The sequence below is a fragment of the Acipenser ruthenus genome, chromosome 7 (assembly GCF_902713425.1).
Source record: "Acipenser ruthenus chromosome 7, fAciRut3.2 maternal haplotype, whole genome shotgun sequence".
NCBI classification, from domain to species: domain Eukaryota; kingdom Metazoa; phylum Chordata; class Actinopteri; order Acipenseriformes; family Acipenseridae; genus Acipenser; species Acipenser ruthenus.
Window position 1 is genome coordinate 63,598,981 of NC_081195.1, and position 27,062 is coordinate 63,626,042.

General features: G+C 39.8%; 1 protein-coding gene across 2 annotated transcripts; it reads right to left on the reverse strand.

Moving 5' to 3' along the window:
• On the reverse strand, positions 1–26,743 carry LOC117414625 (solute carrier family 45 member 3-like). Of its 2 annotated transcripts, XM_034024381.3 has the most exons (5): positions 26,026–26,087; positions 15,722–16,023; positions 6,929–7,759; positions 5,377–5,642; positions 1–4,049 (listed from the first exon to the last, which is right to left on the reverse strand). In XM_034024381.3, the coding sequence occupies exons 2-5, from the start codon at positions 15,918–15,920 to the stop codon at positions 3,636–3,638; spliced, it is 1,710 nt and encodes a 569-aa protein (XP_033880272.3). In that variant the 5' UTR covers positions 15,921–16,023; positions 26,026–26,087; the 3' UTR covers positions 1–3,635. The 2 variants fall into 2 exon arrangements, with proteins under 2 accessions (XP_033880272.3, XP_058883546.1); XM_059027563.1 differs by lacking the exon at positions 15,722–16,023 and having other exon boundaries at positions 26,026–26,743.
• Positions 26,744–27,062: the final 319 nt, after the last annotated feature.

Sequence of the window (27,062 nt, forward strand, 5' to 3'; positions counted from 1 at the left end):
CAAGTAGTTTCTTGCTAGTTTAGTATCATTACAATTATTCTAAAATCTTTAAAAAAGGAAACAACACTATAATAATGTAATTTTAAAGATCCCATACCCTCAAAGCTAAGTTACAATAGAGGGTCACGCTTTATTTAGTTTTTTTTAGTTTATTAACTGTTAACAAACATTGTTCATTTTTAGCTAAGGGTTAGGGTTAGGGTTAATAAAAACCTGATTTAATTTGCTCAACATTACTACAGTAACAACTTGAACCAATTTCAAGCATATGATCAACTGGGTATTGATCATCCATGGGGCTCTGGTGTTTGATTGATCATCCATAGGGCTCTGGTGTTTGCAGTTTTAGCTGGCCTATTATATATTATTAACTAACAGTTAACAGAAAATAAATAATGTACATTAACATGTTTATTAGCTGTTTGTTAACAGTTGATAAACAAAAAAAGACCCTTAAAATAAAACGTGACCCAACAGAGACTATCAAAATGTATGCAAAATAGTTTACAATATGTGCTTAAGAACAATAAATAAATACGTATTTACAAAAATAATGTTGCAATTTGTATAGACACTTGCAGTAAATGCGAATCATTGTTCTGCCTTTCCTACTCATAAAAATCCAGCGATTTATTTGAGTACCAAAACAAGTACTCAAAGCAAATGGGCAAGTCACATTTTCTGAGATAAAAGGTATCCTATGGCAGTAGTATAAATCTTATACTGTGTTTACAGAATGCAGTTACCTTGCAAATATCTGAAGTCAAAAATATAAAAGGTTTAAAAACACTGAGATGAAAGGCCCACGTTAACCAGGATTTAAAAAAAAAAATTAAGAGACAACTGGAAGGTCAAATGTTGTCAAACATTTAAAGCAAGAGGTAAAACAGCTCTTAATAATGCTGGGGTCAAGTAGAAAAAAAAACAAACAAACATCATTTTCAGAGGCCTTGTGGCGGAGTGTCCCGCCCCTAATTATTATTATTTGTATTATTGTTTGCGGCGCGGATAACAGCGCCGCGTATTTCTTATTTATATTTAAAAACCTTGTGAGGATGCATGACTGATCAGCTACTGATTATTTAACTAGCTGACAGTCATGCATCCTTACCAAATGCGTGCAGACTGTGGCCGAGGAGTAATAAGATAATTAACAGCTAGTTAACCTCTCGGCCAGAGTATAAGAACCTGCAGCTGCCCGTGCTGCGGGGTGGAGTGTACAGAGGAGAGTACGGGGAGAGAGCGACAGGGAGGAAAAATAACGACATTTAAAAAAACGACTGCTAAACAGTCTTTGTTTATTCATTTGGCCCTCGTGCCCTTTGGTTTCTGTTTTGTTTGTTTAAATCTTTTGTTTTGTTTTGTTTAGTAATAAATTCAGCTGAGTGCCATAGCATTCAGCTTCACCCGCCCATCCATTGTTTTGGTTTCAGTTACTTCCTGGTCCGTGACGTCACCACACCTCACCACTGCGAGCCAGCCTGTCACAGGCCTATACAGTAAGTGTTCGATGGGAGCTGATATTCCGGTATGTATTAAGTAAATAGAGGTTATAAAAATCAACCGGTTATTTGGCGCTTCTTCCGCTGTAGAAAAACCTTTCCTAACAGAATTGAAGGACACTGCCATCGAAGTGCTTAGTTCTCCCCATGAAAATCGTCCAGCTCTGCTTGAGATGAATGCTGGCTACATGAAGCAGTTACTGTTGTTGACTACAGTACATTCCATAACCACCAATTCTGATAGAAACAGTCCATAGATTACCCACGGTATTAGTCCTAGAATGTGGTTGCCTCAAGAAATACATAGAAAAAATAGTTTTTCTATACAGCAGAGCAAAGAGGCCAATCAACAAACAGGTGGAGGAAACCCGGGACCTCTCGCACTAAAGCACAGCGCCGATACCGCTGTACAAAAGAGCCAGCTCCTTTGCAAGGACCATATATGGGGCTTATGTCTTTGTGTGTGATTACATCACCCCCCAGCCCTGCTGCTGCCTTCCCCCGTGCACGCTACACTATATATATATATATATATATATATATATATATATGTGTGTGTGTGTGTGTGTGCGTGTGCGTGTGTATTTTAAAGGTGATTCATAAGCAATGTACCATATTAAAAAATAGAAGATGTTTGAATTGAGTTTTGCCACTGGCCTGGCACATGATAATATGTGCAACAATCTGGACACTTTTCACTGAAGGCCTCTTGCTGCACAATGAGCACTTTTAAGTTCCTGTCCAACATGACTGTCTACTTGTAAACCTGAAACGAAACGAAAAAGACATGTTCTTTAATAATATTCTTTTTGTCTAGGAATCACCCTGTACTGTTTATAAAAGAAAGCTTTATCAGGTAGGCAGGTAAACAGAGAGACACACTCTGATAAATGAAGAGCTCCTCTAACAATACCTCAAGCAGTTTTACACCCAAACTGGTTCATTCCTGAGAATTTGCTAAAAACACGGCAAGATGCCAGAGAGGGGTTTAGTCCTGGTATTATTAATCTGAGCACAAAAACTAAACAAGCTTGGACGTGTGTAGTTCTGAAGACACTTAGAAACATCAGTTAGGACAACAAGCTGTGGATATCACACTGCCATCTTCTCTTATTAGCCAAATCTAAATGTAAAATCCTTTAAGCATCATAGAAAACCACCCGCACACATCCATTTACACACAGTCTCCCTCAACTATACAGGTTACTAAAGACTTCCCATAGGGATATCTATCTATCTATATATATATATATATACACACACACAAGGGTGATTAGAAAGTAAGTTTCCCACATCAATGATATGTTGCGTTGATGCGGTAAACTTATTTTCTAATCACCCTGTATACACACACACACACACACACACACACACACACACAATCGTACATAATAATATAAGTTATTTTTGCAAAAAGCTTTTTCTTTAAATTTATATATTTTTTTAATGGAGTTTAAAACGTCCCAGGTTGGAAATCTGGCCTGGTCTAATAGTGGGATAAATGTATAAAGAGACATTCATTCACACACACACACACACACACACACACACACACACACACACACATACAAACATGCATATTTTGCTTTGACACACAATTCTGTCTGCAACACAAGACTTCTCTGGGGCCCCACAAACTGGCAATACCCTGTCCTACAGTCCTGATGAGCAGTCCTAAAAGCAGTCCATTTTCAAATCTATTATAGCTGTATGAGGTGTATATATTTATGTATAGCTGGGATGAACATTTTCAAGTTTGTAAGTATGCAGTAGAGTATCGTACTGTAGTCTGAAATAAACAACAAAAGCACATTTCACTGAAAAACTGTGCGTTGGGCTCTTGTTTTGTTGGGCAATTCAGGCCAATGAAGGAATATCTGACTATACATCAAAATTTTGAAATAATATTAAACATGCACTTTCTATTTTCCTACCAGCGCTATATATATACCCCAATGGAAATTTATCATTTCTATATATATATGGACATGGAAAAGAAGGAAAGGCGGTATAACAGAAAAATAATTTTAAAAACAACACTTGACCTTTCCAACAGCCATGTTTAAAAATACTAACTCAGCATTAAAACTGCTGCTCCATCGCATTCTTTTTCTTCTTTTTTTTTTCATCCTCTCAGAATTTCAGGTCCTTTTGGTCAAACACTATGTGGTTGGCTAAATAAATCGCAATCAAGCCGAAGATAGTGGAGGAGGCTATGTAAGCTGTAACAGATTCTGTAAACTGAACGATCATCCCCATGAAGAAAGAGGGGAAGACTTGCGAGAGCAGAAAGGTGCTGTCCAGGATGGCAAAGTCCAAACCGACGCCACGCTTCCCAAAATCCTCCTCCTCACCATCACCACCACTGGCAGAGTCATTCTGTGCAGCGTAACTGCCTGCATGCTCTGGCTCAAAATACACATGTCCGTTTTGTTTGTGGTTGTGATTTATGGTGCACTGTTCATCTGGAGTCAGATAAACCGACTCTCTGGTTATCGTGATTCCATTTTTAAGCATATTTTTGGCTTTTGTTTTTGGCATATAGATCTGCAATAGACAGAACAGCACAAAAGAGTTACAGAAGGTATGCACTGAAGTTAATGGTATAACTGTAGTACATATCTACAGTTTTCACATAATACAGCATGATGCATGTTTTTTGAAGTTCTGGCACATATTAAAGTTTAGATTAATTCAATTCTGATTCAAGGAAAACTGTGGAAGTAAAGTAAGTTTGAAGTATACTTTTTTACTTTGTCACTCAGTTCAGAAATTCAAGCTAATAGATGCTCTGAAATAATTTTGACTAATTTGGTTTTGAACTAGTTCTTAAACATCAATAATAAAACATAAAACATAACTGAATAATTGATACAGAATATAATTCATGACATTTGTACAGCGTGTAGTCTATGACAGGGCTCTTCTCCCCCAGAGGACCACACATAAAGGAGAAGTTTAATAAAAATAAAGTATTAATATAATAAATGTTTCAGGCTAATTTTGTGTGATATTAAAATGCGATAACACAACCAAATACTTAATAATAAAATCACATACATTTAAGAGGGGTACTTAATGGGTATTTCTTTAACTTAACAATTTTAAGATCCCACAGAATTATTAAGCCTGATACACAATTTATTTTATTATGTTAATAAACACAACCATATTGAGTGACTTTCCCTTTAGAACAGCTGTACAAACCAACCATCAGAACCAGGAAGAACAAATGCATTCAACAAGAAAATGCTAACTAGAGAGAATAATGCATGGGGTCGTGTGTGATATGTAAGCAATAACCGCCCACCCTGGAGGGTCTTACTGCGCTTAGATGAAAAAAAAGACAGAAAACTATTTTTGTGGTTTAAAACTTGAACATTACGAGGCACAAGGGTATCTGTCGAGGTGAAAAGACACCCCGAGGGCGAAGCATCCCACCCCTCGGGTGGGCATTAAATTCTCATTTATCACACACTACCCCATGCAGTATTTTTTATAATCTCTGGTGAGCAATTTTTCCTGAAGCGAGTGAGAGAAGACAGCAACTATGTGAGGTATGGTTGGAATTCCTTTCAGTTTGACAGCTCACTCTGGAGTCGCGCTCTGTTGCTGGTGATAATGAGCATGTGTTTCCCGTAATAACCGGACAGTTATTAAGGAAAATATCAAATGGAAGAGCCTGTTGAAAAAAAATGCTCACCAGTTATTATTAACAAATAATGCATGCCCTGCTGTACATAAGGTAATTCCATCTTGGGTTTTCAGGGACATATAAATCATGAGTAATTGAGGGAATTACAGCCTTATTATGTACTGTTGGATGCAAACTCTTCCTTATGTAGTCATAGGTTAGTATCCCTTCTGCACTTACGTCCTTTTCCTTGTGGTAATGACAGGTCAGTGTGTAGGGCAGGGTCTGTAGTGTGGCATAAGCAAATCCGGTTAGTGCAGACATCATGGTAACCAGCACAATGCTCTTGGAAAGGCAGATCACCAGTGCAGAGAAGGTGAAGCTGACCATGCTGGCCAAATAGACTCTCTTAGACCCAAACAGTTTGACAAGTTTGCTCATAATTATTGAGAAGAACGTTGAGGTAGCACACTGTAGAAACAGGCCCAGGCTCCCCATACGAATACCTGGAGGAGATAAAGCACAACATGGCAGGATTTTTTGTTTGTTTGTTTAATTTAAGCACTGGCTCTTTACATCACAAGACTAAACAGAACATTAAACCTATTTAAGTCCCACTAGAAACGAAGAACATTTAAATCTGCTGATCAATTCTTGTCACAGCCTCTTGTACTCATTTTAATCAAAAGTAATTTCTGATGTAGTAAACACATATGTCAAGTTAAAAAATCTCTTTGCCATTGACTTTCATGAGGATTCTGAATCCACATGCAGGACACTGTTGGACACTGTGAGATACAGGACAGTGTTCGCTTTTGATATACAGGGATGTTGCACAAGCTTCCACCGATAAAGTAACTCTCTTGCTTTATACATCATTGTAAAGCCTTGATGGAATTACAGATTTTTTATGTGAAGTTGGGCTCCGATGCAAAAATGTGTAAGAAGCACTCTACTGACAATAGTCTTTACACAGCTCAGATTTATAAAGATTGTGCATTTCCTTCTTTGCAAGATTATTATGCACAGCATATGCAGCAGGATAACACAGCATGTGCTTAAAAAAGTACAAACCAAAACAACAACAATAGAGAATACATTTATTGCATATTTAGTAGGCATGTGATACATTAAAACAATAAGTCTACATTTACTACACTATTTGACTTTGCATCATAATACACTATATATATTATGAGCATCAACAATTTGCTCAAAGCCTCCACTAGTGTTTTCTACTATTATTACAACCTTGACTTGCATAAAGAAGGAAAAACCTTGATTTTCAAGGTGTTGTATCAGAAGCATCATCAACAAGTACAGAGAAACATCATCTGTAATTGACAAACCCAGGACTGGAAGACCCAAAAAGCTGTCTAACAATAGAAAGGAATAGAAAGAAGACAAGCGTTGAATTGACAACAGAACGGCAGAAGGCACAGGTGTCGTTGTCCATCCATCAACAGTCCAAAGCACCTTTGATCATTGTTCCATAGTCCAATTTCTGTGTTCTTGAGCATATTTTGGCCTTTTAGTCTTGTTCCCCTTTCTTAACAGAGGTATTCTTACTGCAACACATCCTTTAAGTCCTGATTTCCTTCTTTATGCAAGTCAAGGTTGTTATAATAGGCTTTGAGTAAATTGTTGATGCTCATAATGCATCAAAGTAGAAAAATGCAACATGCATAAGACTTTTGCACAGCAGTGTGTGTGTGTGTGGCTAGAGTTCAGGATTTAAAGTCCCATTACACTTACTTTTTAACCTTAGCTATTCATTATCTGAAACTGTTACCTTCATCATAGCGAAGCCTTGATGCGGTTCCTGGTGCTGCATTGGGGACACCTTCGTAAAGCCCTTCCCCGACAAAGTCTGTGTAGAACAGCATGAAGGACATGACGGACATCCAGCTGCAGAGCTGGGCTACACACAGCTGCTTCATGACGCGGGGAATGTGGCAGTAACTGCGGTAGATGGCCGGGGTCATCGACCAGCAAGTCCGCAACATGCAAATCAAAGGGCCTGACTTGAAGACCCTCAGCTTGCACTTGAGAAGGTAGCAGCAGGAGCGGGACACAGACCTGGCACTCTCTGAAGGCTTTGGTTCCAGCAGCAGGCGCCGTGAGGGGTAGGTGGGCTCCTGTGAGACTTTCATGGTGACAAGGACACTTACAATGAAGATGAAGGTGAGCAAGGAGAAGAGGCACTTCTCTTGACCGCCGAGGTAGGCGGAGAGGTAGCTGTCGGTCCAGTTGACGGCTGGGAGCAGATAGCCGATGCAGCCGCCCAGGCTGACCATGAAGGAAAACATGGCAAAGGCTTGCCCACAGTCTTCCTCCTCCCGGTACAGGTCCGAGAGCAGAGCTTCCAGTGGGGTGAAGCAAACCTGGCCGCAGAAATCAAGCAGGCCCACTCCCAGGATGAGGAAGGCCACATGCATGGCCCGTCCGCCCCAGCTGAAGTGGAAGGCGAACATGTCAGCGTGGGGGATGATGAACAGGGCCAGCAGCACCCCCAGAGACAGCAGCCAGATGAAGGGCCGTCTCCGGCCATAGCTACTCGTGCAGTGGTCACTGGCCGAACCGATCAGAGGTATGAACAAGAGTCCCAAGACTGGCCCGATCCCTACAAATAGAGAAAGCAGTTGAAATGCAAAAGGAAAAAAGAGCGGATCATAACCAACAACAAAGCATCTCCTGTGGCACTGACTGGGTATTAAAAGGTGTGGCGGACTATCTAACTGAACATACCTACTGTTGTTATTATTACTAGCGATTATTATTATTTTAGTTTTTTTATTATTATTTATATTAGAAAATGTCGTACATGAGAAATAAAGAGCTATGGATATATTACATTTTCCAGTCCCAAGAGATGATTTCTGATATCAGAGCCAAAGACATAATCTTTACGTTGATAAATGGAACAAAAAATAGATCAAACCTTACTGTCTGGTTAGGTGATAAATATAAAGATGATGGTTAAAAAATGTATTGACCAGTCATGTTTCTACACAGAAGCAATTAGACCCATTCGAAATCATCCTTCGCTGCCAGGTGGTGCTGTAACATTTACTTCTGGGAAGCCACTGGTACAGAGGTTAGGTCCTCATGTTTCATTATCTTTGTGGGAAAAGTTAGTCAGTAAAAAAACCTTGGCAATATTAGAGTACTGAAACACAGAACAGTTATGTACAGTTGTGTATGCAGAGTATACATAAATGGTGATTTGTCAGTGTTTCCAGCATAAAGTGATCAATCTCTAAGACATACAATGTATTCTGTTTATACACCAGATCACTGTTATTAGTTTAATGGTTTTATAGATTATGTTTTAAAAGGCAGAGTTGTGGAGAAATATGTTTGAAAGGGCAGTTCAAAGGGCAGTTGACATTTCAGAAATCTGCGTCAACCGATACGCAAACGTTTGCCTAAGATTTCCATTACACGAGAGTAGATGTTAAAACTTCATGCTGATTTAAACTTGGCTCTCACCAAGATAAGCACCAACCAAGACGTAGCTTTACAGTAAACTAATGTGATCCATATGTGTCTCTATCCATTTACGCTTCCTTCCATATGATGATGTAGATATCCTTCTGTCTGGTGTTAATGGCTGAAGTGTAATGCTGGCTCCAGGGATCAGCTTATTTTGCCTCCCTGGCGCATCAACACACACAACGGCTGCGATGCTGGCTCCGGGGATCAACCACAGTGCGGCCTCCCCAGCGCATCAGCATGACAACCGTCTGGATTGAGCTAAGTAGGGTACATCTCTGGGGTCTTCAAGTGGGCACCTTCCACCCTCAGTGTTTCGTCGACTAGCCCACGACACCTCAAGAGGGCTCGACGGTGATTCTGGCATCCCAGCATCACCCCCCTCCGTCCCCCACTCAACTCAGCCCAGCTTACTTACCTGTACATCAGCGTTTCTTTATTTCTATTGTGCTTGAGATCCCCAGCCAGAATCTTTCCATCTCAATCACAGCCAGTTGCTGCTCCTCTCTGCTGCTTCAGATAAGTTCTTCACTGTGCGACGCAACTCTTGGCCACTGAATCCGACGTCTCTGAGAAACCGGGTTGTAGAGTGTGCCACAAATCCTCGACAACCCACTTCCACTGGGTAAACCCGGATTCTCCATCCTCGCTGTTCCGCTTCAGTGGCTAGTTGACCATACCGCAGTTTCTTCCTCTCATACGCCTCATCTACAGCATCCTCCCATGGCACTGTTAACTCTACCAGGTGAACAAGGCGTGCTGATCCAGACCACAAGACAATATCTGGTCGAAGGGTAGTGGTAGCAATCTCAGGTGGAAAAATAAGCCATTGACCAACATCTGCCAGCATTTTCCAGTCTCTAGCAGCTTCCAGTTGTCCTGGGTGAGGATTGGTTTTAACACCTTTTCTTGGTGGTTGCTCTCCTGGGTGGAGGAATGTTGTCTTTTGTGTGTAATGTTTTGATGGAACAGGTGGCAACTTATTGGTCATGTTACGCTTGTCTTCCAATGCTAAGGCCAAACATCGCAGCACCTGGTCATGGCGCCAAGTAAACCGTCCTTGGCTAAGAGCCACCTTACATCCTGTCAAAATGTGCCTTAATGTTGCAGGTGATGAACACAAAGGACATGAGGGATCCTCTCCTACCCAGAGGTTTAGGTTCTGTGGTGATGGGAGAACATCATATGTTGACCTGATGAGGAAACTGATCCTGCTCTGTTCCATTGACCATAGGTCTTGCCAGCCAATCTTGCGTTGTTCCACACTCTCCCATCTCATCCATTCTCCCTGCTTGGCCTGGGAAATGGCCTTTATACACCTCATCCTCTCCTCCTGCTTTTGCACCTCGTTGACTACCAGCTTCCTCCTTTGAGCTGGGGCTGCCTTGTGCCATGTAGGAGGAACTGAACTGAAACCAAGACCCCCTCTTCCATGCTAAACTTGCCCCATGATATCACCAATTCGAAGGGCAGCCTTTGCATCTTCCACAGCTTTCTTTGCCGCCCACTTTCTTCCAGTTTTCAACTCAGGTGCTGCCTCCCTTACGCATTTGTCGCGTGACTCTACTAATGTCATTTCCAGTCTGACCTTGGCGCACTTAAACTCCTCAGTTAGAGCGGAGACTGGTAGCTGCAGTATTCCTTTACCATAAAGTCCCACTCTGCTGAGGCAGCGTGGAACTCCCAACCATTTCCTGATGTATGAACTGATTAAAGCTTCCAGCTTCTCTACTGTTGTCAAAGAAACCTCGTACACAGTTAGTGGCCACAGCAACCTCGGCAGTAGACCAAACTGAAAGCACCAGAGTTTTAGTTTGCCTGGTAGAGCGCAGCTGTCTATGCTCTTCAACCCTTCCACTGCTTGTTGTCTAACTTCTCCCACACGAACTGTGTCCTTTAGATCCCCGTCGTACCATCTCCCAAGACTCTTCACTGGCTTCTCAGACACTGTTGGTATTGCCTCACCATTAATGAAGAATGTTTTATCTACTACTTTGCCTTTAATTATAGAGATGCTCCTTGATTTAGTGGGCTTGAATTGCATTCGTGCCCATTCAATGTTATTGGTTAATTTGCCCAGTAACCGATTAGTGCAGGCTACTGTTGTAGTCATGGTTGTCATGTCATCCATGTATGCTCGAATTGGTGGTAGTCGCATTCCAGAAGCCAAGAGCTCTCCTCCTACTACCCATTTTGATACCCTTCCATTGCCATGGTAAAAGCCAGTGGAGAAATGGTGCATCCTGCCATTATTCCAACCTCTAGGCATTGCCATGTAGTGCTGAATTCTGAAGTTGAAAAACTAAATTGCAAATCTCCAAAGTAGGCTTTCACTAAATTTGTTATTGTCATCGGTACACTGAAAAAATCAAATGCTGCCCAAAGAAGTTAATGTGGCACTGAACCATATGCATTAGCCAAATCCAGGAATGTCACATGGAGCTCCTTCCTCTCCTTTTTAGCTGATCGAATTTGTTGCCAGATCACATTGATGTGTTCTAAGCACCCTGGGAAACCTGGAATGCCTGCTTTTTGTATTGAAGTGTCAATGAAGCAGTTCTTTGATAGGTAAGTTGATAATCTCTGAGCAATAATGCTGAAGAAAATCCTGCCTTCTACGTTTAATAGGGAAATAGGACGAAACTGACTGATGCTCGTAGAATCTTTTTCTTTAGGTATAAAGACTCCACCTGCTCAGCGCCATGCTCTTGGTACAACCTGTTTTTCCCATGCCACTTTCATCAATTTTCACAGAATTCGTAGAACTCCTGAAGCACTCTTGTACACTCTGTACAGAACTCCATTAAGCCCTGGAGATGATGAAGCCCTTGCTTTTTTCACAGCTTGCTCTACTTCTTTCCACTTAGGTGCACAGTCCTCCATTTGGTATGCTGGTGGATTGATAGGTGGGATGTCTGACGGAACTGACATAGGCTCCTGCCTTTTTGAATCTGTATGTGTTTCCTCCAAATATCTCTCCAGCTCAACCTTAGATGCTTTTAGTGTGCCATTCTTCTCACTGGTGAATAACTTCTTTACAAATTTGAATGTGTCTTTATAAAAGTTAGCTCTCGCACGCTCCTTCTTTTTGTAGCGTTTCCGTAGGCGCTCAGCTCTGCGCAATGTTGCATTGATCAGTACTTCGTAAGAAGTACTTATCAATGCGAGGCCCTTGTCCCTTCTCCCTCAAGCATTTCATTCTCCCTTGATGAATATGTAATACTGTGCAAACTACAATACCTCTCCAGTATGTTAGCCTATGATCAGCAAAAGCAGAAAAAACTCTCACCAGGGTGTGCAAACATCTGGGTACTTGAGCACAGTCCAGATCCAGTGCAGATCGACACTGACATGGACTCTGACATCATACCCCAGTGGTCTCTTTCAGACAGAGATTGTGAAACCTATTACTCGTTCACAGCCTACAAAAGTTCTCTGTGTCATTTGTCAGACTGGTGTTTGCGTCAAAACGCATGGAATTTGTTTTGATTATATCAAAAGCTTTTCATAAACCCATTGGCTTTTAGAGAATAAACCACAGTAAAGGCTTCTGGATGAATAAGCTTTTAGTTGCATTAGCGCAAAAGGTATAGTCTAGCCTGTAAACACGGTGCAACAGTTGAGGTAAATCAGGATATTTGGCAGCAGTATTTTCATTTAAGTATTTTGTTAGTTTCATAGGATTTCAGAGACCAGATGCAGGATATTGTTTGTTTTGCAATAACTTTGGTACTCCCCCAAAATCAATGTTTCCTAGAGGAACTACAGTAAGTGACTTGATAGGCTTTTAGGTGAATGCTCTCTAAATGAAATGGAATTTTGTTTTATTCATCACATTTTTAAGCATCCTGTTTTACACATAGCTGTGTTAAAATATAGGTTAGACAATAATATGCTGTATACTGTATATGCATATACAGAGTACATATACATATTGAGGTTTTGGGATACATTTATTAATAGGAGTTCTGATTTTGGGGGTTTTACTTGATAAAGCCTGATCTTAACCCCTCATTTTTTTATTTTTTTTAAATAAAGGTTAAACACACAAATATTGTGCCAAAAATCCCATGCCATATTAACTAATTTCCAAGAACATCAACCACATGATTTCCTCTGATTTATCTTCCTACTGCGCTACATGCAGTTTCTAGAGTCTAGAGTTCAATTTAACATGGAAAGCAGTTTCACCCATACCAGGTTTTTTTACAAGCTTGATTAGCCCCATTGTATAGGTAACAAGCTCAGGTGGGTCTTATTAAACTTATAGCAAAACCAGGAATGGATCGAACTGCTATACAATGGGAGCCTTATTTCCATCCCTGCATATGGATGCTTGGTCTGACAGACAGCCTCCCTACGAAGAATGTATTATATCACACAAGGACTAAGGGAAAAGGTGCCAGACTCCTAAGTAGCATGTGCTGCCAAACACAAAATGCTCAGCTGTCCCATTTCAGGTACATGAATCCAGATCTCCACACTCGGTCCCGATGGGAACTGATCCTTCTACTGTAAGGCATCTTCCCTGGAGGATTTCAGCTAGCTTTCAGGTTTCATGCTTCCTGGAGTTGCACCCTTGACACACAATGCTCATCTTTAAAGGATTGAAACATCAGCCAGTCTCAGAAAGAACTTGACAAAAACCTCAAGAAAAATTAAAAAAACACAAGCTGGTTGCCATACCAACAGAAACAACACTGAAATGGTATCATTTCACTGCCTGGTTGAAACGAGCAGTTATTTGTTAGCTTGTCCCACGTATCTGAGAGGTTTCATACAGACTGATCAACACCTTGTGCTAAAGTATCAGACAGAGCCATTCTATTCAATTCTGACTTTACATTGTTCAACAGATGAAAGGGCCCTGCTGCTTACAGTAATTCATTTCATAGTATGCTGAAAGGACCTACCAGTCAAAGAATCTGTCCAGTACAATGAAGCCCTTTCATCCATTTCCATAGCCCTCGGCCTACCTTAACTGAATGAAGAATAACCCCAAAGATTAAGATTAAAAGCACACCTTGCTGCCAGTATCTGCTACCAGTAATACTCATGTGTGACTGCAGCATGCCAATTATATATTAAAAAAACATGGTAGTAAGGCTGAAGCTAAAAAAGATTTGGACCATCAATTTATGCAAACGTAGAGGATTAGGCAATCTCATAGATGGCTTTTGATTGTATTTATACAGCTATAAACAGCAGCTACTGTATTCCAGGAGGGCAGCCTTTTTTTCAATAGTTTATTGACTTTCTGACAGGCACACTGACTGACCCTATTATTTGTAACAAAATCTGCCTCATCCATTTCCTTTAATCTCCAGAATTAGAGCCTCCATAAAAGATGTTCCTCAGAGCCAGTGCACACACATAAGTGGGTCCTCATTACCTATAGGTTACACATTTGTAAAAAAATATGTTTAAAGTCAACAGTATAATAGATTATATCTAAATACAACACAAAGGCTATAAAGGAGGCTAGGAGTCCATGATAAAAGTTTCAGAAGAATCAAGGCAGGGTTTGTTTTCATGTATGAATGTGATAGTCAGCCTCCCAGTGTCTTGAAGTTATGTATGAATTAAGGTATTAAATGGAACTACAGCATCATTCATTGTATCAACAACTTCATGCATACAGCTTCCTGAGCCAGGTTACTGATCGAAAGCTTCAGAGTTACAGCATCTCTGATATTTCCATTTCTAGGCACAGCATTGCAAAGTCATGGTTCAGAATGGCTGCAAGGAGCCACCCAGAGGAGGAGAATGGTGAGGCCAATATCAGAAGACCTCAGCTGACTTTAGGGGTTTGGAGTCAGAAATATAGGTCAGGAAGGGCTTTATAGGTCAAAAGGAACACCTTAAAGCTAATGTTGAACTTGAATGCCTGTCACAATCCTAGCAGCTATACATAACAGAGTTCTCTGTTTGTTTGATGTGCAGTCTATTGCTGAAGAAACTTTTTTTTTTTTTTTAAGTTCTACTAACTTCTAATGATGTACCACTTTGGAGATGGCATCCTGCAGGTCAGACTTGCCAAATACTGTCAATTCTACATCTCTTTGTGCAGGATTCCTCGAGACCCCAAGCCCTCCTGGTACCTGTTCCATCTGAACCCTCAGTTACCTAATTACTGACACCTGGAGGTCTCCGGAGCTTCCAGTGCTCAGCTTGGTGGGGAAATGATTCACGTTATTAAAGAATACCAATTCAGGCATCTGAATATATTTGAAACTACAATATACTGTAAACTAATGAACATATAACAATTCTGTTCATACATTATATGTATTTCATTTAATCGTTTGATTATCTGAAAAAGGGTCATCCAGATTATCTATTGTATTCCCAATTAAAAAGAACAGGTCCAAAAAGAAAACACAATTAATGTATTATTAATATTGACTCATTATATTAAGTTTTAGGTTTTACATAATTGTATTAATAAAAGTGCAGTTTACATGCAATCTGATTAGTTCTCTCTACAGTGCAATACAATATATCATAAACACTGCATATTTATTAGGAAAGAATGCCTTACGGGGCTCCCGAGTGGCGCACCCAGTAAAAGCACTTGCATAGAGTGCCGGATGCGTCCTATAGTCTGTACGTCGCGAGTTCGAGTCCAGGCTATTCCTTTGCCGACCGAGGACGGGAGCTCCCAGGGGGTGGCGCTCAATTGGCCGAGCGTCGCCCGGGGAGAGGGAGGGTTAGGTCAGCCAGGGTGTCCTCGGCTCATCGCGCACCAGCGACCCCTGTAGTCTGGCCGGGCGCCTGCGGGCTTGCCTGTAAGCTGCCCGAGAGCTGCGTTGTCCTCCGACGCTGTAGCTCTTGGGTGGCTGCATAGTGAGTCCGCAGTGTGAAAAAAAGCGGTCGGCTGACGGCACACGCTTCGGAGGACAGTGTGTGTTCATCTTCGCCCTCCCGAGTCAGCGCAGGGGTGGTAGCGGTGAGCTGAGCATAATAAAATAATTGGCCATTCCAAATTGGGAGAAAAAAATAATAAAAATAATTGGCAACGACTAAAAAAAAAAAAAAGGAAAGAATGCCTTGTTAATGAATCACTCCTCTTTTTCACTTTAGAGCTTACCTAAGACCATCGTCATATACTGCTCTTCAACCCCAGCCTCCAGGAGTAATGGAGGAACATATGTAATCCCAGCTGCCACACAGATCTCCAGGCCACAGGTCAGGAAATTTAGCAAGACAAGATGCCACTGCAAGTTGCATCGAAGCATATTTAGAATACTCTTTCCCTGGCAGCTGCTACTGGGAATTCGGAAGACCATATGGTGCTTTCAGCGTTCCGGTACTTTTTGGCCGAGACACTACGAAAGCAGTGATTTTTCTTATTGATCCTGACAGCTTCATCCTTGAAGTGGCATGCTGATACTGAAATTCACAAAAGAAGGAAGAGACAAGATAATTTCAGGACAATACCATTCTATTATCCAACCAATTCTACTTCACAATTAGCAAGTCAACTTTGCTCAAGAGAAGTTGAGTCCTTGGAAGATACTGTACCTGCCACAGGGTTCTCCCCAAGAATTATGTATAGCCGGGAGCACTTTCAATAGAAAAATAAAATTGCCTTACCTTAAATATATAATAAAGGCAAAGAATTTGATTCATGTTTTTTTTCAAATACGTTTATTAACTATATCAGGTTGCTCTTTTTCATCATCCATTTCAGTTTGGCAATTTCTGCATTCTTTGTCACTATTTTTTCTTCGAAAATAATCGTTTATTTTTTTAGCAGTCATTTGAATGTTTCAGCCTCTCAAAGTGCTTAAAATGGAAAACCCACCCCTTCAACTCTGATTGGTTAAATGTAGTGTCAAGACATAACACGGCTGTCATGCAGTTCCTAAAAAATGTTTTCACCCAGCGTGTGCAACTGATCTAGTCTGCAAGCAGTGCAATCAATCCTTATCAGTAAAGGCTCTGGGTTTTTCAGCTGGGCGGCGACAGCCACAGCCAGGCGGCCCGTCTGGCTGAAAAGGTCTGGGGAGAACCCTGCTACCAGATCCATATTAGCAAGCCATTTGTTTTTTTAGAGAAGCAGAAAAATACCAATCAAACAGTCGGATATCTAATGGATTCATATGTCTGGAATAATATTGGGTGAAGCAGAAAGTCCAGTTTAGCATTGAAATGTTTTGTAAAGTCCAAAAAAACAGCAACCTGAATTACAGTACTAGGACCATTCTGATGATTTCTGAAATGCAATGCACAACATGGAATAAGTCTTAGAATTCATCAATACAGAATGAAATGTTCCACTTGCAACGACATGACAATGGAGAGTGTAGCTTGGTACCCATCCACTCTCAACATGTGTAAAATGATTGCTAGAAAAATAAAGAGATATTCTATTGCATTACAGTGATCCCTCGATAACTCAGGAATGTGGTTAATTCACGGTTAAGCAATGTTTACAGTAAATTGTTCAAATATTATATTTTACTCTATAACAGCCCTTCACTAATTCACTGTTTTCCATATTTCAAGTTTTTCTTTATGTGTATGTCAGATAGCAAAATGAAGAGGGAGCACTGCATGTTGGATTGTCTGCATTTTAAAATGATTTATTAAAACACAAGTCGTCAATTAAAAAGGATATCAATATGAACATTCCCTCAGACAGAAAAATACAGTTTAGCTGACTTATATAAAACGCAGCTAATCATTGCCATTTCCAACACTTTAACCTTTCTTAAACGCTACTTCACCCTTGAGGTCAGGGTGTTACTTATCACTGGAACTATCTTCTCGTAAAAGTCACACTGTGTACATGAAATAAAACACCTAAACCACATAGGCTAAGCTTTTGTTGTTGGGAGTTCAAAGGACAAGGATGATTTATCCTGTAATTTGTGGTTTGGCCAGTCTGCAGTATGTCAATTTGTAGTTCAGTGCTTGTCTGTGACAAGAGCTCATATCAGAGACAGGCTTTTGATTGTTTGGGGATAATCAGTTCATCAATGGATTTTCCCCCTGGCATGTTCTTTTTTCTCTCATGATTCTGAAACATCAAGTAATTTGTACATTTTGAATTCTTACTGATTTTGGAAACTTCAAAACAGTAAATTTGACCCATTTAGAAACGTGTGTGTCAACTGCTTAGGTTGCAGCTAATATTTTTTTTGTTTCTTTTCTTCAAAAAAATGTATACATTTAGAGTATTGCGGTCATTTTATTGGTAATACCAGATCTGAGCAATTTATAAATTTGTGATCCAACTGTTTGGGTTGTATCTGACTTCTAGCAGTTCTCTGGTTGTTTTGCAAAAAACTATACTCAAGTTACAGTAGTGAAATTTGTGATCCAACTGCTTTTCAATAGCAATCTAGACCTTGGTTATATCTGACCTGCTACCAAGTTTCCGAGACACACTGTCATCTGGATAAATCAGAGACATTCTTCAATTACTTTAAGTAGTCCCATGACTATAATAACTCAATACTGGGAAGGAACACATCGCTTGCATCTACCCAGTATCAACAAGATGCACATTTGATATTTCAGTATTCTGTGTTCAGGCAATATGATGGCAGTCTAAAATCGCTATCTGTTTGTATCAAATGAAAGGTATAGCACATAATGCTCATTTTACCTGGAATGAAAAGTACGGTGCACCCCCTTTACAAAATTCTTTGACAAACTTTTCTACTGGAGGTCTTTTGCATGTCTTCAAATGAATTGGGCTATACATTCAATTGATGATATGGAGAAGGATTTAGATTTCTATTTCTTGTTAATTTTATAAGCTTCTTTTAGTATTACTACATAGATGAAATACCTCTTCATCACTCAGCAATCGGGAGCCATAGTTAATATGAAAATGCAATGCTTGTGACAGGGCATCATGGGAGCAATGTCCATACCACCTTATAAAAGGCAGCCATCTTAGTGCTGTATCAATTCAATTGGAAATGCTATGCCCATAATATACTGTAAACTTGTGACATGGAATACAGTAAAACCTCTAGTACCCAAACTAATTGGGACTCGGGGGTGTTTGGGACTGTTCAGAATAACAGAGGGGTTTGTAAAATGTAAGTTGGTATTAATCCAGTTCATAAAAATATGGATGGTTAGTCTCAATCACAGCTTATGAGCAGAAACTACAGGCTTGTGTGCTTTATAGTATACACACACACACACACACACACACACTCCCTTGCACTTTTGCAAGGTTACAGTACAATTATACTAAAGTGATGCTCAATTGCAAAGACTTCAGACTACAATGAGGCACCAGCTGTACAGTTTACAGTATATATCAAGCATCTACTGACACATCATGGGCTCTGCAAGACAAGCTGCTTTGAAGGACATCTTAAGAACTTGTCTCAGATTTCACAACCAATGTCAATGAATTGAAAGCACGCGTGCAATAATTGAATGGTATTACTGTCTCCTCCACCATTCAAACCATGTGATCAGTTAAGCCCAATTTTATTTCAGATTTCACTTTTCAGGATTTAATAAGGGATAGGCAAACCAGAAATAAGTAACTCACACAATAAATTAGGGGGTTTGTAAGTTATACTGTGACCCAATTGGCTTGGTTCATCTAGTCTACCCTCACATATTTTTTTAGTCAATTTTTTTATCTCAGGATGTCTTTGCAGATGACTGTACTAAGCACAATATCAGCTTCAGTAATACTTCATAAGGTAAGACAGAATCTGTGATAAATAGTGAGAACGTCCATAACTCCCCAACCCATCTGTCCAACTGCCACCTCATCCAAACTCTACTGTATCATGTGGAGGTTTGACACACGATGCCATTGCTGCGAGATCTTTGAATACAGAGGCCTCTAGCAGCTCCTACAGTCCTACAAATCTCCCTAACAGTAGACGGGTACAACATTTTTACAAAAAAGAAAAAAAGGAAAGTCACTGTAAAGTAAACTTAATAAATATATAGTACAGAATGGTAACATTCATTTGACTATTTTGCTGAATGACTCAAAAGCCACTGCAGAGAAACAAAGTTTGGCATGTGGAGGCCCCAAACAATTGGGCAAAACCTGCAAGGGCTCCTGGCAATGCGTTGTTGATGCTCAACAGTGTTAATAATGTATCTGTATATCAGTGTGAAGGTGCTGAGCAGTACCACACTGATTCAAGATTGAAAGTTCCTCCATCTTGTGAGAAATAGCACAGCAGTTGTACTAGAGTTGGAATTTTACCTGGGATACAACCCTATTCACTCACAATAACAACTTGGAGATTTATTGAAGAACCATTTGGTGAATTACAATGAATTTCTGGTCTTGTATCACAATACAAATGATATATACCTCTAGTATGATACGTTACCCAATGAATCAATACACCCCTACTTAAAAATCAATCAATCAATCAATCAATCTTTATTTTATATAGCGCCTTTCATAGTGGACCACCATCACAAAGTGCTTTACAAGATGCAGTAACAACAAGAAAATACATAATACTTTAAATACAGAGAAATGCATAATAAATGATATACAATAAATAAAGCAATGCATAATACATTAGATACAGTGGATAATACATGATAGTAACATAATACATGAAATAGTACATTAAATACAGTGGAAAGTGCATAATACATGATAGTAACATAATACATGAAATAGTAGCAGCAACACAGCAGCTAATAGCAGATATTAGGCTTAAAGAGCATGGAAAGCAAGAGAACAGGAGGGTCTTGAGAGTTGATTTAAAGTGAGCGACAGTGGGAGCATTACGCACCAGAGCTGGGAGAGAGTTCCAGAGAGTCACAGTCATGAAGCTAAACGAGCGTTCTCCAAGTGAGGTGCACTTTTGCTTGGGGATAACAAGCAGGCCAGAGTCGGAGGATCTCAGCTTGCGGGCAGGGACATAGCGGTCAGCAGGAGGTACTCGGGACCTGTGTGATGAAGGGCATTGTGTGAGCAGGAGAGTTTTGAAAATAATCCTGAACTTTACATGTAGCCAGTGCAGCTGGGCAAGACGGGGGGTGATGTGATCATGGTTTTTACATCTGGTAAGGATCCTGGCAGATCTGAAATAGCTGCAGTCGGTTTGTGGCGCATGCCGGGAAACCAAGAGAGTTGCAGTAGTCAAGTCAAGAGGCGACAAATGCATGACAAAGTATCTCTGCATCTGGGAGGGAAAGGTAGGGATGGACTTTGGAGATGTTTCGAAGATGGTAGAAGGAGGATTTGACTATGGAGGAGATGTGGGCTCAAAGGAGAGGTTGCTGTCAAAAAGTAGACAAAGGCTTTGTACTGTGAGGGAAGGCAGCAGCAGACAGTTTCAGAGGTTCAGGGCAGCTATATTGAGATTCTTAAGTTGAGTTTTAGATCCTACCAGAAGGAGTTTAGACTTGCTAGTGTTCAGATGAAGAAAACTGGCAGACATTCAGGTCTTGATGTCTTCACAGTGATACAAATATGTTGGTTTGTTGTTTTTATTTGTTCCCTTCTTTTGTTTTTTAATTTGGGATTTACACATTTTTCAAGTCCGGTGATACTGAAAATGTATTTACATTGCTTCTTCCTGGTACCTCTTAACTGCCTGTGCTCGAGTTCACTTTGTATGACTGCAGCTTAACCTCATTAGTGATAAAAATGCATTTTAAAGCATTGAGACCTTTGAGACCTTGTCAAAGACAAATTCCAAGTACTGCAGAAATCTCATAAACAAAGGGTGAAGTTAATGTTACAACAAATGGAGTCTGTCATCAGGATTTCCAATGAAAATCAGTTGGATTCCACTGAGCAGGTTGTTCTCCTGTTTTCCACCACTATTATGAGTTTCTTTATGTTCTTAAAATACAAGCAAAGAACTGGGACCAATAATAATAATGATAGTTAATTTCAAGAACACACTCAATTCAAATCAACCACAGCTGTATTCCTCATGTGATTACACATTTTTTCATTAATTAAAAAAATAGGCTCAAGAAGTGTAATTCCATAAAAAAATAAAATCCAGTACTTTTGTAGCTATCCAACACATTGTGGATGAATAAGGCTAGCCTCAGGCTTCCCAGAGGAAATTGATTGGTTTATTAGCAAAAAGTCGTTTGAATGTTTGGTCAATAACTATAGGTCAAGAGAGAGTGTTTTATTTATTTATTTATTTTCAATAGACCCACTCATCACACTAACTGTAATCCCAAGCCAAGATGCTGCCAAAAAAAAAAAACAGTTTGTTCAAAACTATTGTGTAGGAATTGAAACATTGACAAGCAAGTACTTTCAGGAAACCTATAATTTAGCTGACTCCTATAGCAATTTGCTTTCACGTATCTTTCATGAGTTGAAAAAGGTTTTAATGGCCCAACAGGCTCTACGAAATAAGCTTTGTACCAGTATGTAACCCAATACATCTGGCTATCCCGGTCTCTCAATTAAGCTATCATTACCATTGGTTACTCTGACGAGGCTGATCATGATGTCTGGATCACTGCAGGCTCTACTGAATTGTTCAACAATGACATTAGCAAAGCTAGACTATGTTTTAACAGCTATCTGGCTAAAGCTATGGGACACTCTTGGCTCCGTTTTAACAGCTGCTACCAGGCACTATACAGACTGCCCAAAAAGCACATCTCATTGACTTTTAAGACACTAAAACAAACAGGACATCTGCAATGTATGATAAGAGCAAAGACTGTACCTGTACTTGAAATTCTTGACTGCTCAGACAGAACCCAACAAGTCAGTCGTGTGATTTCAAGCGGAGGAGAAGCAATCTGTATATCTCTGCCCTGCCTAAACTACCACAGCTCCCCTGGGCTACTGCACAACCCGAGCAGCCCTGACATCTAACACTCTGCTCAGTTGTGTTTTCTGGGTCATTCATCCCTTGCTGTAAAAGACAGCAGCAACACTGTTGTAAGAAGCCACTATAATAACTGCAGTTTCAGTTTGTGAAAAGGGCTCAATTTTTCGTTCTTTTTGCGATGTGTGTGGACAGATGCTAAAAGATAAGATGAGGATGATGCTTGGGTTTAAATTCTTTATAAGGTTAATGGTGAGTGATGGGCTGGAGGGAATTAGGAAGCAGATATATAATCCATGAAGCTTGCAGACTTTTAAAGCAGTGCTGTATTTTGGTTGCAGGGAATAAAGCAGCACTAGGGGTCAGCTGAGCTGTCACATTGAAACTTGTACACACAGTCAATTTATTTCCTTATAAAAAAGTTTTATAATTTATAAAAAGTGATGGAGAGATTCTGATTGGTTACATTCCTGATATGTTAAAGTTTCAACATTCAGGAAATTAAATGAAAACTACTGCTAAACTTTTACCCATTCACAAAATATTTTAAATCCAGATATTTTAGGTCTTAAATTTATCCAGCCAGATATTAATTGCCTTTTTTTTGTTTTTACAATATGGAGTATTAGTCTGTACCTAGTTCATGTCTTCTCTTCCCAAATCGATAAATAGTTCAATTTAGACCATTTTGATTATTGCAGTAAGTGTACTGTTAACATTTACACATTTTGTAAACATGGAAGGCTTTTCTTCATGTTTTCAGAGTCACTTTGTATCATTTTCAGTCATCATATCCTGGTGAGTTTTCTAAACCTCAGAAGTGTAAAACATTCATGTGGCTTCAACAGAGCTTTTAGAATCAAACAAATATAATCATAACACCTCCATTATTTTAGCATTCTCAGCCCCCCCCCCCCAAAAAAATAACATACTTACAATACCAAAAAAATACTTACGATACCAAATCCAGTGTTTATCCATGCAATATGAGTCTTTCTGCGTGACCAGCCTAAAGTCACAATCCCATGAAATAAGTTTTAAATCCTAAAACCGAACCTGCCCAATCTCAGTTGCTGTTAACACACACACACACAACTCCAAGGCCAACACTCACACACACAGACACACACAACTCCAAGGTCAATACTCACACACAGACACAGCCCTCTCTGCACTGAGTTGTGTGAAAACACAGAGCACTTGAAGAATTCTACTCTCCTGAGATTCTAAAAGCCTGTCAAGCTGGTTCTGGGCTTCTAGCACAGGCCAATCTGTAACAAAGAACAAATTCATATCAATGCTGCATCAACCCCCCCCCCTCAACCCCCCATACTCAGTTAGGCATTTATTAGAGGAAGCGCAGTATATGAAAAGATTTCAAATAATATTTGCTTGGCATCACAATAGCCGAGTGTTAGCAGTAGGCATGTGCAAACATATGATGTTAATGCCATAGACTTTAGTACCTGTGCTTTTACTCCAGACCTGTACAGTGAAGAATCAGTTCTGGCCCATACTTTAATCAGATGATCTTTGGGATACACACATTCTTACAGCCCAGTTGAGAGACAACTCCTTTAACTTATCTAGCAGAGGCCATATACTGTATTTCCTGTTTCTGAGCATCTCAAAAATAATGCCCTAACCATGTTTCATTACAATAAAGTCCTCTAGATAAATGTAACTGTCTGATAACTTGCGCTCAAGTATGTCCTAACCAAGTTTCACAATTGGATAAGCAGTTCTATATTTTACATTCTAAATGTAAAACTCTAAGTGTGACATACATACAGGTGCCTCCGTTATATCCGTGCCGACTGAGATAGGCATCTCCTGTGGGGCATAATTATCAACACTATTGTATTGAATAAAGAAGCTGGGTACTTCCCGTTCACCACACCCTGTATCTAGAATAAAACTAATTTAAAATACTTCTATAGCACCAACCCTTTGCAACTTCTAATAGATTATTTATAAGTTCCTACTGAAAATAAATCAGTCAAGGGATATACAACCATGCAAGAAGGTTTCCGTTCAATTAGAAACATTTCAGGGACATTAACAACTCACAAGTGTTGAAATGCTGCCTGAGGGCACTCGAAACAGTGGACTGTTTGACAGAATCAGCACTTTTTGCTGACTGTGAAGAAGCTCTTTAACCACACAGTCCATATCAAAACTGATGAACTACAACAACTGAATATCTGCACAACTCATTTTGACTGAAACATGTCAGCTTTGGCTGGAATTTTAAATGTGGCTTAAGAGCAATTACGTGGACAGATTCATGCAATGGGACCCGATGCCATAACGGTTAGCAGACATGCCTCTGGATTACCAGGTCATGTGTTCGATCCCTGAGCTGTCTGCATACCTCCTCATTAAACTAAGACAAGCACGGCAGTGTTGCAGTCCAGGCTTTTCAACTCACACCCCAGTGCATTCTAGTGAGTGTAATCCTGCTGTGAAAGGTACCTGAGACAGGTAAAACATACCAGAATGCATTGCGATGCGAGCTGAAAAGCCTGAACCGTCCCAAGTATGGTAACCCTAATCAGAGGCCTCCTATTCAAGTGTCTGAACTGAAAGAGACAGGTGGAAAACAATGACAGCATTGCTGCCAGCTGACACCACTTAAATAAGAAAGCAAAGTATCTAGCCTATCAAAAAAAAAAATTCTTAAGTGAACAACACAGGTATGCACTATTGATGATGTCAAGTTTTCAAAAAGTCAATCCCAACTGCTCTACAGTTGTAATATCTAATTATTTTGAAATGCAGAACTGGCACACAGTGTCTGTAGGCTGAAAATAATAATATGAATATAATTGTTTTCTTAATGGACAGCCAAGTAGCTTAAACTACTTTTCATAAACTCTTCCAAAAAGGTGACCTGAAGTAGCTCATTAACTAACTGTTTAAGGGCCTGCAATCACGTTTTTGTGTTTTGTTTACAGTAAATCATTCCGCGGCTAGCAAGACCTCTTGCTAAAACTATAGTTTCAATGAATATCCAAAATCTTTAAATTGACTTCATGCGCGTGTTAGAATTCAGCATGCACCTGTGCTGTGTAATAATCACTGTAACCGCCTACATGTGTGAGAGGTTATAAAAACTCTCAAAATATCTCTCAAGCGGCACCTCCCCCACAACTACCAAGTTGGGGGGCTCAAGCAGGGCCAATGAGCAGCGTTTAACTCAGACGAGTCTAAATGCTTTTTTCAGAAACGCTATTTTAACATCTTTTATTACAATAACAACCCATAGTTGTCGCCATCCTGGAATTTAGCCTAAATTGAACGTACTCCTTAAAAAAAACAAAAACTGAAGTAGTCCAAAACTACTAAACAAATGACGCAAATTTAACAGCAAAAGTAAACTGATACAAAGTGTTTTTCCATGGACTACATATGTTACGTATCTCTTTTAGTTACAACCGTGCTGAATACGGGAACGACATGTAAACAATAACGTTATTGACTACAACATAACAGCAATGTTATGGGAAGCAGAAGCTATTACAACAGATAAAATGTTGTTTTTTTATTCATGTTTTAAACTTTGTAGTTATTTACCGCAAACAATAGTTATAATTTCCGTTCATGTACATTAATTATGTATTACCTTGTATTGGTTTTGGGAATCCATGCAGCTCAAGTTGCTCACTTTCCTCTGTTCTGTCTTTGCACAACTTGTGGGAAGGTCCTAATGACGTGGAAAGATTCCCGGTATTCGGCCCAGCAGGAACACGGACAGAAGTCATAAAGAGAACCACTGGTTTCTTTCTTTATTTATTTTTCAGTAACCGCATTGATAGACAGTAACGTGACGTTTACAGTAACCAGTAAGTTAAATGTCGGTAAGCTGTGTGGCAGTGTTTAGAGTTATTGATCCCCCCCTGGGTGTCTGTTGTGTTTTTTTCTGTTTTACAAACAACTTTCCTCAGGAGTTAATGCATTCTCGTGAATCTGTCCCGCTGACCCGTGTAGTGTGACTGGTGCTCCACAGGTCCTCGCCATTCTACACTGTGCTGGTCGCGAAGCTAATAATATAGTTATTAATAAGTAACTAGCCACAGGTAGGATATTCAGAGTGGCATTGTGAATTAAGATGGATGATGAATAAAGCCTCCCTTCCCCCTTTGGTTTCCAGGACTATGCATTTTGTAGCTGTGCTGAAATTGTAAAAATCTGAATCTGGTCAGCTACAGTAATATTTTATGAATGTATTGCTGGAATCTCTAGGTATGTGATTTTACTACAAAAAGCTTGTAAAAATCTCTCTCTCTCTAAATACATATACAGTATATACAAACTATTTAGGAATGTATTATTGACCATATATTAATAAACCAAATATGTGCGTGTTGTGAATATATTTGATTTTTAGAGTCACATTTATACATATGCTATAATTATCAATATTTATTTTAAAAAGTCAATTAGGGCTGTTTCTGCCTTCAACGGAATACTATATTTAGTGGCAGGGCTGTGCAGTAAATGGGAGTCTTTGTGACGTTTGTACTGCTTCTTGATATCACAAGATAACAAGGTTTAGAAACCCAATGAAAGTGAATGGCAGGTAGATTTCACAGATACCAGTCTTCTGAGTGGGTACAATCAAAAGCTGAGTTGTACTAGTGAGGGAGATTGCTGCCACCA

Excerpts from the sequence above, each read along its gene's own strand:
- LOC117414625 (XM_034024381.3), bottom strand. The coding sequence starts at position 15,920 with ATGGTCTTCCGAATTCCCAGTAGCAGCTGCCAGGGAAAGAGTATTCTA. Across the intron at positions 7,760-15,721 it reads GTATATGACGATGGTCTTAG|GGATCGGGCCAGTCTTGGGA; the intron begins GTAAGCTCTAAA and ends CTCTATTTGTAG. Across the intron at positions 4,050-5,376 it reads ATTACCACAAGGAAAAGGAC|ATCTATATGCCAAAAACAAA; the intron begins GTAAGTGCAGAA and ends TGTCTATTGCAG.